This window comes from Scatophagus argus, chromosome 13 (genome assembly GCF_020382885.2).
Source record: "Scatophagus argus isolate fScaArg1 chromosome 13, fScaArg1.pri, whole genome shotgun sequence".
NCBI lineage: Eukaryota > Metazoa > Chordata > Actinopteri > Scatophagidae > Scatophagus > Scatophagus argus.
The window spans coordinates 9,939,466-9,957,403 of record NC_058505.1 but is presented as its reverse complement, the minus strand read 5'-3'; the positions used below and the strand labels follow the sequence as shown (position 1 = coordinate 9,957,403).

At 39.9% G+C, this 17,938-nt stretch overlaps 2 protein-coding genes across 4 annotated transcripts; both read left to right on the top strand.

Annotated features, from left to right (window-relative positions):
- The first annotated feature begins 970 nt into the window (after positions 1–970).
- On the top strand, positions 971–5,179 carry dusp22b (dual specificity phosphatase 22b). Its single transcript, XM_046408254.1, has 7 exons — positions 971–1,167; positions 1,615–1,648; positions 1,738–1,820; positions 2,533–2,582; positions 3,535–3,609; positions 4,403–4,574; positions 4,716–5,179. The coding sequence occupies exons 1-7, from the start codon at positions 1,147–1,149 to the stop codon at positions 4,854–4,856; spliced, it is 576 nt and encodes a 191-aa protein (XP_046264210.1). The 5' UTR covers positions 971–1,146; the 3' UTR covers positions 4,857–5,179.
- Positions 5,180–5,321: 142 nt separating this feature from the next.
- On the top strand, positions 5,322–13,252 carry irf4a (interferon regulatory factor 4a). Of its 3 annotated transcripts, none has more exons than XM_046408253.1 (9): positions 5,322–5,957; positions 6,594–6,793; positions 6,978–7,164; positions 7,919–8,004; positions 8,153–8,327; positions 9,344–9,391; positions 9,749–10,147; positions 11,453–11,565; positions 12,813–13,252. In XM_046408253.1, exons 1-9 carry the CDS (start codon positions 5,948–5,950, stop codon positions 12,960–12,962), a joined length of 1,368 nt encoding a protein of 455 aa, XP_046264209.1. In that variant the 5' UTR covers positions 5,322–5,947; the 3' UTR covers positions 12,963–13,252. The 3 variants fall into 3 exon arrangements, with proteins under 3 accessions (XP_046264209.1, XP_046264207.1, XP_046264208.1); XM_046408251.1 differs by having other exon boundaries at positions 9,311–9,391; XM_046408252.1 differs by lacking the exon at positions 5,322–5,957 and adding an exon at positions 5,994–6,346 and having other exon boundaries at positions 9,311–9,391.
- Positions 13,253–17,938: the final 4,686 nt, after the last annotated feature.

The window sequence follows — 17,938 nt, the reverse complement described above, 5'->3', positions numbered from 1 at the left end:
TTTAAAATATGTCACGTTATAGTTTAAAAAAACGACACAATATACACTATATAGACAAAAGTACTGGGACACACATCTTTATTTTTGAATTCAGGTGTGGCATGAGGCTGTTTTTCAGGGGTTGGACTGGGCCTGTTACTTACAGTGAAGAGAAAGCTTAATGCTTCAGCATATCAAGACATTTTGGACAATGCTATGCTTCCAACTTTGCAGTTTGGGGAAGGACCTTTTCTATTCCAGCATGACTGTGCCCCAGTGCACAAAGCAAGATGCATAAAGATGTGGTTGGATGAGTTTGGTGTGGAGGAACTTGACCCCATTGAACACCTTTGGGATGAACTGGAATAGAGACTGTGAGCCAGGCCTTTTGGTCCAACATCAGTGCTTGACCTCACAAATGCTCTATTGCATAACGGGCAAAAATTCCCACAGAAACAATCTACAATCTTGTGGGGAAGCCTTCCCAGAAGAGTGGAAGCTGTTATACTTTTGTCTATACAGTATATCATATAATTGTTATTTATTAATGTAATGATTACTGTTAATCTTATCTAACTGAATGCAAAGACAATCTTAAATGAGCAGAAAGTTAGTTGATGTCTTTGCACAAGGGAGGGAAATTCAAAATCTGCAAAACTTTCACAGTTGAAGCTTCCATCCATGTTTATTTTTCACAATGCGTTTATATTCCATGTCACTTTATGGCGGCCCATTGTACAGCCTCTTATTTCCACAGGGGCTTGGCTAAATTTGCTCTGGTATGTGGGCCAGTCTGTTGTATTTTTAAAGTTTATTTTAGGATTAAGTGTCAGCTGTCATCTGACCAGAGAGGGAGATCATTAATATTCTGATCATATCTGACATAAATGGTTGAGTTTAAAACCACAACTCTCTCAGTGCAACACCAAATAAATAATTCCAATTAAAAATGCCCAGCTCCTTAATATCCGCAAACTACAACTCCCAGAAATCAACGCGAGCAGCTTAGGCAGCAGTGCTCGGCTCGCTTGGACGCGGAGCTGAAGCGTTTGCGCCCCTACAGCGGATTTGGGAAGCTGTCAAGCCGCTGGATAAACATTTTCAAACCAGGAGGAACAGAGCGCGGCTTTTCTTTTCGCTCTTCTTTTCCACACGGGGTCTTTCAGCATGGGTAATGGCATCAATAAGGTATGAATCTCATGTGTAGCACACGACTGGTGTTGAGTTGCCACACACGAGTGCTCCTCGGTGTGTGGATGTGAGGGGGATGTAGCGCCTGTCATTGAGATGTTTAGCAAGAGAAAAGTTGCGTCTGCTGCTCAGACAGAAAGAATTAAACGTAAACCGCATTAAATTAAGTGTTCTGACTATGAATATCTGTCACGATTGCCATGTTTTACTTGACACTCAGCTTGCTTTTCCTGTCACATGATCTCAATTTTGGACTTGAACCATGGGCTGAAATTTCCAATGATCATACACTCAGGGTGTCATCTGAGTCAGCTGTTTCAGGTTCTGTCAGCTGCTGGACCATATATACATATATGTGTATATTTGTACATGAATACACCATATGAATGATGCTTTGACCATGACTGCTTCTGACTTCTGACATTTAAAATCTCTGTCTTCTAGGTCCTACCTGACTTGTACTTGGGGAATTTCAAAGGTGTGTAGAGTGTATTTCTTTCTTGAATCATTTTGCTGTGTTTGACAGAACATACTCACTGTCTTTGTGTGTGGTGTCATTCGTGTCAGATGCAAGAGACCGAGAACAGTTAGCCAGAAACAACATCACGCACATCCTGTCCATTCATGACAGCGCGGCTCCTATCCTCCAGGTGAGAAGCTCTCCATCGCTGTACACACCTTTGCCCCAGTGTGCATCTCAGATCTCACATTAATCTTTAAGCAGAGCGATCAAGCCAAACAAGGCTGAACAGTCCTGATTGGCTGAGACCCCTGTTATTGATGCACATGACACAAGCTGTGGCACAGCACAAAAACCAGTCTGTCAGGTTGTTCAGAAAGAAATGCTGCCATGCTGCTTCTTCAGCAAACAACTCCCAGTCCTGGAGTGAATAAACAATAAGCAGGGGAGTTTCTTACTCATGTGATTGTTGGAGTATTGTGGGAAAAAGAAAATGCCAGTCAACAACAGTTGGTTAGGTCAGTGTGCTGAGTTGTGTGCTTGTGTGGGTTTGTGAGTAGGTGGCTGTTCTTGCCTCAGCCAGTGTGGACTGTGCAGTCTCGTTTCAGTAGTATTTTTCCAAGTTATTGATTTGAATGTAAAGTTTCTCTCATAGTTGCAAGTGCAAAAGCTGCTTCTGGTGTCAGCGATTGTAAGAAGTGACCTGCACCGATCAGCTCGAAATTTCTTTTGTTGTTTCACATACGGCAGCTCAGCCCTGTGCTCACCATCAGACACACACACGCAACCTTAGGAGCATTGGTGTGCGGTGGTATTTGTCACCTGCTGTTTATTGATTTGTGTTAAATGCATTTGAGCAAGTGACTGCTGGTGTCAGATAACCAGTATACTTTGTCCCTCAGGAGATGACCTATCTCTGCATTTCAGCAGCTGACCTGCCCACACAAAACCTGTAAGTACCGAAATGTGCGGTAAAGCAACGCAGCACAGAACAGTGCAGGGCTGAGGCAGAAAGAGCGAGAGAGTACCGCATCCATTTGAGACTGCTTTGCGTGGGCGTCTGAGGTTCATTTTCTTCTAGCTAACGTGTAAATGATATGCTTTCGCAAGCTCGCAACGTTTAAGTGTGAACTTACCGACTATCACAGTAGCACACCTGGAATCAGCTTTTGATGTGCATTTGTTCTTTGACTTGAGAGCAGAACACATGTAGATGTTTTAAAAAGTGACATGAAAGACAAGAGAAGAATAATTATCAAGAGTGGTGCATGTATCACCAATAAATACTCTAGATAGACACACACACACACACACACACACACACACACACAATCACACAAATCTTTCATGGCCAAATTCACGTTTCAGGCGGTCTCTTAGCAGGAAGGAAGTCTTGCAGCTCCGTTCTGCAGTTTTAGCGTGATCGTTGGTGCTGTGCTGTTTGTATGAACCCCCACTCCTCCACACACATGCATGTGGACAAGCACATACAGTATGTGTGTGTGTGTGTGTGTGTGTATAATATACCGCCTCACCAATCTCACTGAACTGGTCCTTGGTTGTCTCATAGGTTCTCTCTTAGTTTCAGAGTGTGGTGTTTCAGAGGTGTTTGAAAAGTGTTTTGTGAAATATGACATCAACTCTCTCAAACCTGAGATGAACACACCTTCATCCTGATCCATCTAGAATGAGAAATAAAAGTATTTGACAAGTCAGGTGCAAAAACATACACACTGCATGTACAACCCCCCCAAAAAACCCCATATACACAACCAATGCATTTAGATGCTTGCAGGAGCTGTAAATGTAAATGACATAGCGCATAGGAGCAGTTCTTTCAACGGTTCTTACTTTGTCTAATGTGGTCATGGCCTATTATAATGAAAAATGTTTCTCATCTGCAGGACTCAGCACTTTAAACAAAGTATAACGTTCATGCACGAGTCTCGCCTGAAAGGAGAAGGCTGCCTTGTTCACTGGTGAGAGCAGGACTTCTTGTTGTATCCCCTTCTCAACACTGCTTGCTACCACTTAAGAAACTGAATTAAACAGATCTCCTCCATTTATCTTACAATACAATCCTAAATATGTTGAATATAAATGTACAGTTCATGTAGAGCTGAAAAAACTGAGATCAACCGAGTGTATCTGCTGTACAGAGAAGATTAAATGATAAGCAAAAGCCTATTCTTGAACTTCCCAAAACAGAGTACAGTGACGCAGTACAGTCAGAGTGTGTTTTTGCAGTGGGGTAAATGATAGTGTGTTCACAGGGGAAAGTTATATTTGGTTAGACAGAGGATCTTCTCAGAAATACAGGGGAACAAGAGGCTTTTTATAAGACCTGCATTTGTACAGGTTTTTCTACTAACTGACCTTTTTTTTTATTTTATTCAGATGTGTGGGGTCTAAAGTGTGGATTTAAACAGTTTCTGTACCTCAGCACCACATAATGTTTGCATTTTATTGTCTGTCCATCACTGTGGTATAGTTGATATTGCCTGTATTGTTATGAAAAAGTCTATGTCATGGATCAAAAACCTGAATCAGGTGTTCACATGCCACAGTGTCCTGGTATAGGATGTGGACTATCTAAGTTTCTCTAAAACCAAAGCTTATTTGCTTTTCTGGAACGAGGACATGATAGTTACATGTGCAAAACATAACCATAATACTAAAAAACTGATCATTACTAAGCAGTGCTGAAAGTGTTGAGGAAAAATTATATTTATCATGTAGGGTAAAAGATTAATTTCGTGTAAATTCTTACAGTTTGGCAGGTGTGTCTCGCAGCGTTACCCTGGTGGTAGCTTACATCATGACGGTGACAAGACTCGGCTGGCAGGAGGCGCTGGCTGCAGTGAAGGTGGTCCGGCCTTGCGCTGGCCCCAACCTGGGCTTCCAGCGTCAGCTCCAGGAGTTTGAGGCTACTCAAGCTGATCAGGTCAGTCCATAGGAACTGAGCGTGGGTAGGATGGAATATGAAAGAGTGTTGACTGTATGATTGCTGTATGATTTGCTTTGTGATTAGTGTAAGCATGACTACACCATCAGTAAAATTTTTGCCTGTTTTCTTTTCCTGTAGTTCAGACAGTGGTTACAAATGAAATATAAGGACAATCCCTTCAATGATGAGGCTGATATACGAGAATTGCTTCTCAGAGCGTCCAAAGTCAATGGTGAGGAGGTGAAAAAACAGGCATCCACCCCACCAGGAGGCATCTGATCACTTCTTTTGATATGATATTTTGCAGCTCAGCCTGGAGGATCACATCACTGCCTGATGCTGCAGTATATTGGACCTTGGATCTTGAAGTCTAATATGCTTTCGATTTGACTAAAGCCAGAATGGAGCGATTCTCTTAAAATCACATTCATGAACGCTGGAAGTTACCATTGATACGGACAGCACGTTATTTATTTAGCATTGGTTGATGTTTCTGTTGCTGTTTTTTTTTTGTTTTTTTGCCTAATTTCTGAATGTTGTGACCTTTTTTTTGTACTCTGTCATGATGGTTTCAAATAGTAAAATTAAAGGAGTAAAATCGAGTGTTATGCGAGGTTTTCAGTCGGTGGGCTGCCGTGTTGAAGGTGATAAGACGCATTCTGCTCTTAGCTTACATCTCTGTTTCCTGGTTGCCTTCCTGTTTGTCTAATGTGCTAGGGAGCTCATGCATGGTGACACCAAAAACACCAAGATCATTTTCTTTAATCACTTTGTCTTCTCGACTGTCTTCAGAGACTTTGAAGCGTTAAAAAAACACATTAATTTCACCACCTCTGCAATAGAGAGAGAATGCAGGGTAGTTTTAAATATTGTTATCTGGACATGTGCATGGAGAACCACTGGAGGGCAGTGATACTAAGACAGTAGCCAAATATACATCGTATCGTGAATTCAACTGTCTTCAGATATTAGTTTCTCATGTCTCATCATTGATATAACAAAACAAAATGAAGACAGAAATTTCTAGTCAGCAGCTGTCATGTCATTGGAAATTAGACTGAATTTACAGGGTTTGCAGAAAAACAAAAACATGTGGGGAGGAACATTTCAGTGCTGGTAATGTGCACAGGTAATTGTTCCATTCCGTCCCGGTGTCTGCTCAGGGTGTCACTAGAGGGATTCCCCACCGCAGTGCTGTGTGGGTGCTGAGTTTCACAGAAATGAACACTCGCTTGCTCTACATCTCCTTTACATCTCCTCTTGAACTTCTCAGCGCTCAAGAGGCTCCTCCCTGTCACAAATCAAGATGTGATAACATTTAAGAGTAGGACACAGAGAGCTTGAAAACAGATTTCGACAGTGGAGCTCACATGATCAAAGGTAAGCAGCTGCAGCAGCTCCGCTTTTCTTTTCTTTTTTTAAATGAATGACAATATTTTCAGCATCATAGTCAATAAATACTTCCAATGTTTAATTACACTGCAGCTGTTCAGTCTTTCGCCTCCATATCAAGGTAGAATCTCAAGATAGCAAGAATTCAGTGTACTTAAAAGTTTGTCATTCAGCTGCTAAGCACTTGTTTAAAATTGTAGCGTTGTAGTACCGTGAAAAAGCTTTCTTGTAATTTATTTGTGGCCGCTAGTCTGGTTTTTAATCATTCATGTATCCCAAATGAGTGAAATTTCTTTTCTCTGACAGAAAAGAAAACGGTGATAAACGTGATAAAGACAGTTACCCAACCTGCACTCATGCCCTTCGTTTGTAAATGAGTAAGGCCAAAAGCGGCAAAACCATGGCTACATAACTAGATAAAATTCAGTCAAAGTGATTACTAAAATTACAACTGCTAGTAAAATTTAGCAACTTGCAATAATGATGAGTAGGTTGAGTCTCTTATGTTATCTTGTTATTTATTTAAACGAGTGAATCTAACATTAAAAGGGAGTCAAATAAAACAGCAACTTTCTCAACTTACTGTGGCCACCATTCTGATAACAAGCTTTAATTATTTTGCAGAGATGAACTTGGATGAGGACAGCGGCCTGTCAACCAGCTGCGGGAATGGCAAACTGAGACAGTGGCTGATTGATCAGATTGACAGCAAGAGATATCCTGGACTCGTTTGGGAAAATGATGAAAAATCCATCTTTAGGATTCCCTGGAAACATGCTGGGAAACAAGACTATAACAGAGAGGAGGATGCTGCGCTGTTCAAGGTCAGACCCATCCCACCTGTCTTGTCATGCTGCACCTGAAGCCTCTGATAATTTAAACACACTATTGCACATATAAAACTGTAGTACTGTGGTTAGTCTAAAAAGCATGTTTAGTTGTTGTTCCAGTCCACTTATACCTGACTAAAGAGAAAGTGAGAATCTTTCTATTCACTGATTGTTTCAGGCGTGGGCATTGTTCAAGGGAAAATATAAGGAGGGAATCGATAAGCCAGATCCCCCCACATGGAAGACCAGGTTGCGATGTGCTCTAAACAAAAGTAATGACTTTGATGAGTTAGTGGAAAGAAGCCAGCTGGACATCTCAGAGCCCTATAAAGTCTACAGAATCATTCCAGAGGAAGTCAAAAAAGGTATGTGTGTTACTGTTTATGAGAATTACATTCAGTTGCCTTTGTGTGTGGACACAAGTGAAACAAGGTGTGGAGTAAAATATATATTGGTAGGCAAGTAAAAGTATATTGGTTGAATCTGACAGCAAACTGTGAAACCCACAGCAGCAGCTGCTTTGTATGTGTACAGTAGACTGCCGTATTTCACAAAGCATCTCACATTGTTTAGAGTATTGGCATTTCTTTTTCACACACATATGCACCACTGCAGTTGATTCTGACAAGGCAGGAAGCACAAAGGAAGCCAAAGCATGTACCAAAAAGGCCGTAGTGCTTTTTTTAGAGGGCTTCGGTTACTAAGTGCAGAGTGCACACAACACATCCAGACGACCTCCAGCTTTGCATAACTAAGTCTTTGCTATCATACAACAGCTTTTGTCACACCAGAGCAGTTTCTTGATAACTGTTTTCTTTTTAAAATTGGCCAGATTTAGATTGTCTTTTGCAAGGTTCAAAAGACCTTGCAAAAACACAATGCCACTCAGTTAATAACAGAATCTTAAAAGTTCGCAAAATGTATTCCCCGTTTGAAGCTGCCAAATTGAACTAGCTGAGTTATGTTCACAGAAAATTGCATCTCACATGTTCTCAGTTTGTTGATTATCTGGGCAATGAAGTTATGCTATGATCCTGAATTATTGTTGGATTGCCAGTGTCCAATATTGTGGACCAGCTATTTGACATTTGGCATTTCTGCTTTTGTGCATTTATACAGGAATAAAGATGGGCAATATTGAGGAGACACCATCACATGTAAATTCCCTTGGATATATTTCTCCATATGCTTCTCTCCACAACCAGGTCAGCAAATTTTGTGGCTGCTGCATGCTAAAGAGTTTTCATTTCAATTCATCTGCCATGATTGTAAATGTCTCCAAGTGTGTGCGTACATGCCGTGAATTTTAGCTGGAATCTTGGTTTAACGTCTATAACTCTGGTCTTTTCTCAGGTACCTGGTTACATGCTTTCTCAGGAGAGAAGGGACTGGAGGGATTACTCACAACCAGAACAACAACCTCTTCCTCTTGCACATCACCATGGGCCACATGCAGAGGTGCAGTATAGTCATGGCCACTACCCGTCACCTTTCAGCAGGGCTTGGCCTGGCTCACATGCAGAAAATGGTAAGATATGGTCATATACGCATCATACAACATTTATAAAACTATAGATTTTTTCACTGACTGTAATGCTCAGCAGATATACAGTGTGATAATATAGTTATCTTAAATGTCATCTGGCTTGTAAGATTTGTGACATCATTTGTATACACAACAGTTGTTACAAATTTGATTCAAAGAATGACATCAAGTTCCAACCACAGACACCTGTGACATCCTGTCAGTCCTTTCATCAGGTGAGCAGTCAGGCCACTTTATCGATGAAAAGTATAAACAGAGTTCGTCATCACCCTGTTTTCTTGTGTAGTGTGCCTCTCAATGAGGCTTTAACAGGTCACACAGAAGTATCAGTGATCTTTGACATGAAGGTCATTATTCCTTCCTCGTAGGTTAACATTTTTATTCGATCTCTTCATCTACAAAGAAAAAAAGTCCAATGAACTTAGCTAGTTGTGTTGCTTAGTACCATGTATGTGGTGTATTGGACAAGAAATCAATGATTACTTAAACGAAAAACACTGTACCGGTATATTGTACTTGTTTACAATGTATCATATCTAAAGGATAAATATGTACAATTCCCATGAATATAAATGCTGGTATTTGTGCAGACTAAAGAGATGGCAGGTGTGACATATCTTCACAAACAGGCAGCAGTTGATTCAGTAGCCATGCAGTGCTGATCAGTGGTCTGTGCAGAAGAGAAAGTGCCAAATTTGTTTATGTGGACGACCTGGTTGTTAAGTTAGGTTGTTTTTGTAAGTGACTAAAAGATGTGTAAAACATGACTTTTGGGCCTGCCTGATCTCAAACAAATTAATGTCAAATTATTGTGTGTTAAGGGATTTTTCACACATTCTCCAGCCTTGCGTTTTTTAAAATCACAGATTAGATCTTAACAGTCATAATAAAAATGTAAAAAAGAGTTGGTGTACTGCCCTTTCACACTCAGTACTTATGACCAGTGTTTCATTTATTCTGTGCAGGTTTTCAGCTCTCCTTCCACACCTACTTTTCAGAGTCCCAACCGCCCTTGTATTCGATGGACCACAATAATGCCATAACAGGTAAAAAAAAAGAAAAAAGAAAGAAAAAAAATCCTCTCATGCTCTTGTAAAAACAGATTCACAGAGACTTTTTTTAAATACATTTGCATAGACAGATAAAAAACTACAAACACCTACTTACTTCCCTATTCTGAACTCAGAGCAGCAGTATTGAGGTTTTGTTTTTTTTTTATTCTGCCACATGATGATAGATTAAAACAGAAGATTTAAAACATGCATGGAATAATTTGAGAGAACTGTGCTGATGCTGTGCATGCTGCGATTACTGAGAAGTTTTATTTAATCAGGACATTTCAGGGCCTCCATCATAGAGATGCTGAGTTCCTATAACTATATCATCCTTTTTTTTCTTTTCAGATTTCAGCCTGCATGTGTCCCTATACTACAGAGAGTCTCTGGTGAAGGAGGTTACTACCACCAGCCCAGAAGGTTGTCAGATCACCTCTTCTTCCTCCTCCTCTCCATCCTCTTCCTCCTCTTCCTCCCCGTGCCCAGAGGACAAATTTCACAGTGGGGCAGAAGTTATCCTTTTTCCATTTCCGTACCCTGAGTCTCACAGGCAGGGAGCTGAGATGCTCCCTAATGTACTGGAGAGGGGGGTGCTTCTGTGGATGACGCCTGATGGCTTATACGCAAAGCGCCTCTGCCAGGGACGAGTGTACTGGGAAGGACCCCTGGCTCCGTTTATGGATAAACCCAACAAATTGGAGAAGGAGCAGCCGTGCAAGCTGTTTGACACCCAGCAATTCCTTATTGGTAAGCACTAATATCTTTCTGTAGCTTGCTGTTCACAGGTTTGTACACAGTTAAAGGAACATGCATGCAACATGATGGAAAAACAATGTGTGTGACATTTGTAATGTCAGCTTTTCGTTCAGCTTATGTAAGCGGACGAAGTATTCAACTATTTGTTTAACATGAAGTTGATAGTTGCTATGAATCTATAGTAAGAGCAGGCAAAAACAGAATCACATTATGGATTTCACAGACCAGATTGATTCCTATTCCTATGGTTTTATTTGTATGAGGAAGCAGCTGAAGGAGTATGAATAATGGCAGGCTTCAATCAAATCAAGTCAATTTTTATTCATTCTCAATGGCGGGGATCTGCAATCTGTACAACAGCAACGACAGTAGCAATATCATAAAATCAAAGTGAAATCCCTCTGTCTAAAATTTGTGTCTGACTAGTCCTCTGAAGGTATATTTAATGTTATTCTACTATTCTGCTATTCATTATCTTATGGGAGCCCACCGGAGGAATTGACACATACACCATTAAGAACTTACATCTACATTATAATGAATTATAATCAGATTGTTAATTGTTCCTATATATGCTGAATGAGGAGGCTCAGGTAAAACTTTACCATGTATGTATCTGACTACATGTAGCCACAAAATCTATTGTTTTGCAACTAGTAACTCAAGCTGTTTGATAAATGTAGTGGAGTAGAAAGTGCAATAGTTTCCCCTAAAGTTTAGTAGTATAGTTAATTATTAGTATAATTACAAAGTGAAGCATTGTGCTATTTTTTTAATCCCCTCTTGTAGGTGCACTTCAGTTAAGGTGAAGGATTTGGCTTAGGAAATTCTGTAAGCCATTAGGATAATCAGAGTGTACTAATGATGTCACTGCAGCCACGGGTGTTTACGGTATGACGATAGTTGTGCTCATGTCTATAGCTGTGATGATATTGATGATAATGATGAAGGAGACTGTGCAGGTGTTTTAGCTGGGTAAGTCCCCCTCAATGTTGAGGTAGCTGTAAGAAGTTCACCACATTCTCAGCAGGGGGCCTAAAAGTGTGGAGTCCCCACCCACCTTCTGTGGTCCACCACACTGCATGACAAGACGACGTTCTCTCTACACTGAAATTTCCTCATCAGTGGATTCCAGAAAAGTAAACATGATTAGGGAAAGTGAGCAGTTTGGGGTTTTTTGGTTTCTTTACTGTATATTGTAAATGTGATATACTGGAGTGTGTGGTAAACACATGGTTGGTTTCTTGTGGGAAATACGTCTTAATTTCCACTCTTTTCTTCTTTTTCTCCTCTCAGAGCTTCAAGATTTTGCCCATAATGGCCGACATTTACCGAGACACCAGGTGGTGTTGTGTTTTGGGGATGAGTACCCCGACCCCCAGAGGACAAGGAAGATGATCACAGTACAGGTACTCATACACAGCAAAACTTTACCTGGAAACTACTTTTTTTTTTTAGAAAAACAAAGCATGTTATGTTGTTAGAGGTTTGTTAATATTAGAAACATCAGCACTGTCCTACTAATGCACCATGCAGTAACTGGCCTACATATTAGGTCATGACATGGATGTGAACATATCATGCCATATTAATAAGTAATTTCTGTGAAAACACTTATTATTATAATGCAGAGCTAAAACACAGTAACTGCAGCTAAAGCAAGAGCACAAAATCATGCTTGCTAATGAGATAGCTGCAACTAGTCTAAGCTAAAACTTAAGCTAAATTTAGTGATTGATTTTAACTAGCTGCTATCTGTAATTAAACAAAGTCCATTTTTTTATGAACTGACATGCTAGTTAGTCAGATCCTTAAAAAGTCTAACATCCAACATTCTGAATTTTAGGCCATAAAATGTAATAAATATGATTTTCATATGTCTCCAAACAGGAAAAAAAGAAAGAAAATGAAAATGAATTTAATGTTATTTTTACAATGTTGCATTAACTTGTACATGTGTACGACCTGATGCAGCACACCTAGCTAGCTTGTCGCAGTGAGGTCAGCTGGATGATATGACCTTTCCTCACATCAAAAAAAAAAAAAAAAGAAAGAAAAAGAAAAGAAAAAATGTACTTAGTTACTTATATTCCTTTTATCCAATATGCTGTGATAAGTGCAAGATCAATGAGATCTGTCTCGAGATGAGGGCATGTTGAATTTAGTTGAAGCTGGCTGAAAATAACAAAATTGAAGCCAACTTAGTGCAATAAAATGCTCAAATTAGGAACATTGGGTATAAAGGCATTATAGTTACGTGGGAAGTCAGAAAAACATGAAGGCTTTGCAAAAAAAAAAAGAGAAACCAGCAAATGCCTGCTATCACTGTATTGTTCTGTAATCACATCGGAAGCATCACCAAAATTCGGCACCCCGGCACTCGAAACTAATGTTAACTCCTGCAACTCCAGTGGGCAGCTAAATGTATGCATATGTGCATTTGGTGAAATCGTTTAAAAAGCGGGAACCCTGTAAATGAGACAGTCGCTAAATCCAGTCATTAATGAGGGGAAAAACGCAGCTCCTGCTCATGGTAGGCTAATTAGCTCAGCACTTCTATGTGCAAGGAATGCCCTCTTCCTTTGTATGGCACAGTAGGATAACATGATTCAACAGTCACACATGTTTTTCATACAAAGACCTCATTTCATTATAGGTGGAGCCAGTGTTTGCCAAAAAACTGGTGTACTATTATCAGCAGAACAATGGCCACTACCTGCGGACTTATGATCACATCCAGGAACAGAACACATCTCCAGCGATTGACTATTCCTCCCAGAGACCCCTACAGCATATTCAGGAGTGACAAGCATGCACACACACACCCAGCCACCCACACACACACACACACACACGCACGCACACACTCGCAAGAGGGCATGAATGTGAGTGTGATCTGCTGGCCGTTTATCAGGCTTCGTGACTGTAGTGCTGTGTACTGTAAATGGCTGTCATGATGCAGAGGGGTAGAGATGGGGAAGACCCTGTTGTTTTCACTTGCACACCTATGCATCGTAGTCTTTGTGTCTGTGGAGTAATGCTTTCTTTTTTTTTTTCGTTTTTTGTTTTTTTATTACTGTGAGAGTGCGAAGGATGCGGTTTGAGGGTGGTGGGGGGGGTGAGGGGGGCGGAGGGCGACTGAGACAGGAAGTACTAGCACAGGTGCACAGGAAGAATGGCCCCTAAGACAAACGCCGATATGTCAAAGGGATAAAACAGAGTATGAATGAATACTCAGTGTATAATTATTTATTGTATTGTACTGTGTATGATACTTAGCATTCACTTATGTGAGCAAGTTAACAGTCAACAGTGTCATTGCTTGATCTACCTGACCTCAATTTTGGGTTTCATTGCCAAAACAGAAGCTACATGTGAGACAAGCTGATGTTATCACTGGTCTGAGGTCTTATTACAAGTTGTTTACCTCTGGACTGCTACATGTACTGCAGGACACAAGTACAGTACTGAATCTGATCAGTCTTTTAAGCATCTGATTCCTTCAAATTATGCCAATCTGATGAAGCAAAAGTGACACAAAGCTGTTTTGGGTTGTAAAGATGGATGAACTATTTTGCCAAACGAAGCTGGAGACTGTAGCCTGTATGTCCACCTTACATATGTGGCATTAATGCAGCGTATTGTATCCCTAAGCTGATAAATTTTCAGTTTTGATTTAATTTCAAGTCATAGGTGTCGGTGATGGTTGTCGGAAATCAAACCTGTGTGTGAGGTTACAAATGCAGAAGGTTTTCAAACATTTTTTCAAATATTTTTTTTTATAAATAGATAGAGATCACCAGGTGACTGTAGAGATGGCAAATATTTTATACCTTATTCGTTCATATTAATTTTCTCTAATCAGTGCTTTTTTCTTGCTTTGTTTTGTAAAAATCCTGTATAGTTTAAACTCTTCAAGTTTCAAATGAGAAGATGTGATTTGAAAACCTGTTTTACGACTGACCTACTCAGGTTACAGGCGTGACACTTAACGTATTCGTAACGTACTCACAAGCGAAAAAGGTTGGGGATCACCTACAACACACAATGAGAATTGCCTCAATAGCTGGTCTTGACCTGACTGAAGTGAGGGAGGTTGACTGGAAAAAGAAATCACACTCATCCCGTAACTTGCAAGGAAACCATACCCGTTCCTCTTGACCTGAAACTAGAGGCCTCACAAATGAGAAGAAAAACTGCCTTAGTGGTCTACGTTCAGGTTCTGCCAGGGAAGAGCTCTCGGGTTCCCATGCCTGAGATGCTGCAGAAGTTCACACACACTGGATGTAACGTCCACACAAAGGCTATCTCAAGATCCTAACAGTCTACTTAGGGATGTGTATATATCATAAGACATAAAGATCCAACAGTGACGATGAAGAGATTTCTCCTGCCAATTATGTTCTAATAGATGATGCTGCATTTGAATGGATAAATGTCTTGTTATGTTTTTCTTCTGTGGTCCAGAGTTTCGATCTCTGCACTTACTTCCTTCACACTTAAACCACATCACTTTCACAATGGCTTCAAAGGTCTTACCAAAATCACAGGCAGGAATGTTTTGTGTGTGCGTGTGTGTGTGTGTGTGTGTGTGTGTGTGCGTGTGCGTGTGCGTGTGTGGACCATGAATAATTTTTTCTTCTCAAACTGACTCTTGTCAGCCCCCCCACCAATTCTGTGCAGGCTGAATTTCAATGACTTCACAGTCATTCATTCAAAATCACTTTCTAATTTCTAATACCAGTGTGCTATTGTGGTAAACGCTGCGTGTCTTTGCATGTGTGTGGGTGGATGCATGTGTGTCACACAATTGCACTATTACTGTTATCAGGAATTGACATTTTATGGACTTGGGATAAAACATGTGACTCCCCCACCTACAACATCAGTGAGTCAGACACAGACATGCACACCCATTGCACGTCGCAGTTACAGTAAAACAGGCTACAGGGAAACTCAAAATAGGAGTTCATACTGAGAGAACTGTTCTAGCATTTTGTACAATATATGTGATTAATGATAAAGCCTGGAGATCATAAGTAATATAAAACTGCCATGTGGATAAATGATTTTTTTTTTTAAATAAAGTTATCAATTTTCTACTACTTGTGTTTGCTATGCTGTTGTGTCTTTGAGCTCTTTTTGATTTACAAACAAAGGGAGGGAGAAGGAGAGAGTCATATTTGATATGGGGGGTGGGGGGGTTGGGGGGAAGCACATTCGCACATTTGCCATGGTGTTTCCCCCTCTGCAGGAAGCCACATCATTTGCAGTCAGGCTTCAGTTTTTCCGCCTGTATGAGCCGTTACTCCAAGCGACAACATCTTAAACCTTCGCTCGAAGCTTTGGAACAGACAGTTTAGTCAATTAATACCCCAAACATCAACTTTTTTTTTTTTTTTTTTTTTTCAGAGAAATGAAACTGACGCTAACATGCAACACTTTCTCCAAAGTGATGCTGTCGGTTCCACCTTCACTCAGTGACTATGATTAATCAGACTGGGCAAAAAAAAAAAGTGATTCATTGTACAATATATATAACACTGTGCCAGTCTTTATGTTTATAGAATAGAAGCAACCAGAATGAAATGTGCAGCTCTCCGACAGCTGCGTCTGGGGCCATGAGGGTGGGGAACAGGGTGTGCGGGGCCTGTGTGTCCAGCATGCATGCATGCATGAGAGTGGTAGAATGAAGAGGTGACAATATGCAGGTTCCCTCAAATCCACTGTTAAATGTCAACATTGAGGCAAGAATACCCACAAAAGAATCAACACTGAGGTTGTATTCTGAACCACATAGTACATACTAGAGACTGGATACATACTGAAGACTGCATATTATAACAGTATGCAATAAGAAACTGTTAAGTGGATTTATTTACAGTATGCTAGGCCAGGTTTAGCTGGTTTTTGGTTATGAAAAACAGAGAAAGAAAAAAAAGCACACCTAATGCCAAACCATCTCTACATTTGCTCTAAAAAAGAAACAAAATAAAAATATTCATTTTTATGACTGTCACAAATGTGAACATTTACCTGAGAGAATGATTAACGGCTATCGGATGACTGGAAGCAACCAGATTCATCTGCATTTTGTTGTGTTACTTCACTGCAAACATTGCTTTGGGAAAAAAACTTTTAATTTGCTCAAATTTTTTAGAAACTATCTGAGTTCAGAATCTACACAATTGATTTCACACCTCATTAAATTCTTAAATGTGACTTTAGTGGTGAAATACCATATATATTAACATATACTGTATATTACATATTGCAGATGTTTTGTTTTTTTTACAGCCTTATATTGACCGCCAACTGTGGATCACTGTAGCCACGCAAGGCCATTGTGAATACATGTGCACCAAAGAAATTCAGCTGATGGTTCCACTAATATGCAGGATTAGACAGAAACACACACACACACACACACACACACACATACAAATGCATGATCATAAAGTGTGTCACAGAAATCTGATTTGGTTATTGTTCATACATCTTTTCCCATTAAAGTGACATTAACACACCTCTAACTTTCTAGATTCTCTGATGCTCATTTTATAGTGGTTCTGTTATTCAGAACCTTAGCAATATTTTGCTGACATCTGTTGGTTTGTGTTGCTGCAACCAAACCTCATGTGCCTCCAACATCTTGTGAGCTCCACCCATATAAAATAGTTGATTTATAATCTCAGTATGCAAAGTAACTAGTCAATAATGTTGTCAATATTTACAAATATAAACAATATTTACCTCTGAAATGTTGTGAATTAGAAGTATAATGTAGCATAATGGAAATACTCAAGTAATGTAGCCGTGTATCTGTTGTTGACATTTGTTGTTAGACAGAAAAGGAAGTCCAGAGGTGAACAGTAAAACTGGCACAAAAAAAAGAGACAGAAAAAAAAGAAAAACTGCTCCCCCTGCTGGTATGAATGTTTTATTTATCAACAATAACCTTTTGCTCCACACTATGGGACAACACTAGACATTATATTCCAATCATAATGTGCAAATGTGCAAATTCTTTTTAAACCCTTATCCCTGAGAACATACCTCTTGTAATTCTACACTAGACTGTGACCCCTGTATGTTTAGGGTCAAACTCCTGCCCAGGATTTGATGACAGTGCTGTTTAACCCTGTCAGCTCTGGTTGATCCTGCTTGTTGACCCCCGTGTGGTAGAGAAAGTGTTGACCCAGGCTGGGTTGCTCACTCTCCTTTTTCTTTCTTTCTTTTTTCTTTTTTCTTTTCTTCTTTTTTTTTTTTTTACAAATGTTGACCCCACAAAATGGATTCTGCAGCATTTATGCGTTAACTGGTCATAAATGTCGAAATAAATAGCTGACAGATGTTGTTATGTCATGTCTTGTCAAGACTCTGGTAAAAACAAAGCTTAAGTAGGTGTGACTGCATTCACATGCAATTATTCATTATCATTATTTAATCAATATAGTAACATCCATCTATCCATTTTCTGTACTGCTTATGCGTCTGAGTCGCGCGAAATATAATAAGATATTATCATTAATACTCTAGATATGACCTACACAAGGCATCACCAGTAAATAAAAATTTTATCAGCATAGTTAATCATCTTGAATTGTTTTCAGATGTCTTTGTTTATCTGAACCTCTCCAGATAACAATGCACTTAACTCAATACATTATGATGGCAGGAAAGCAATAACAGTTGTCGGATAAGGAGAAGCAAAGTAATGGAAAACAATCAGATGACTTGGGACACGAGTGTAAACAGATAAGAGATGATAAGCAGAACAAT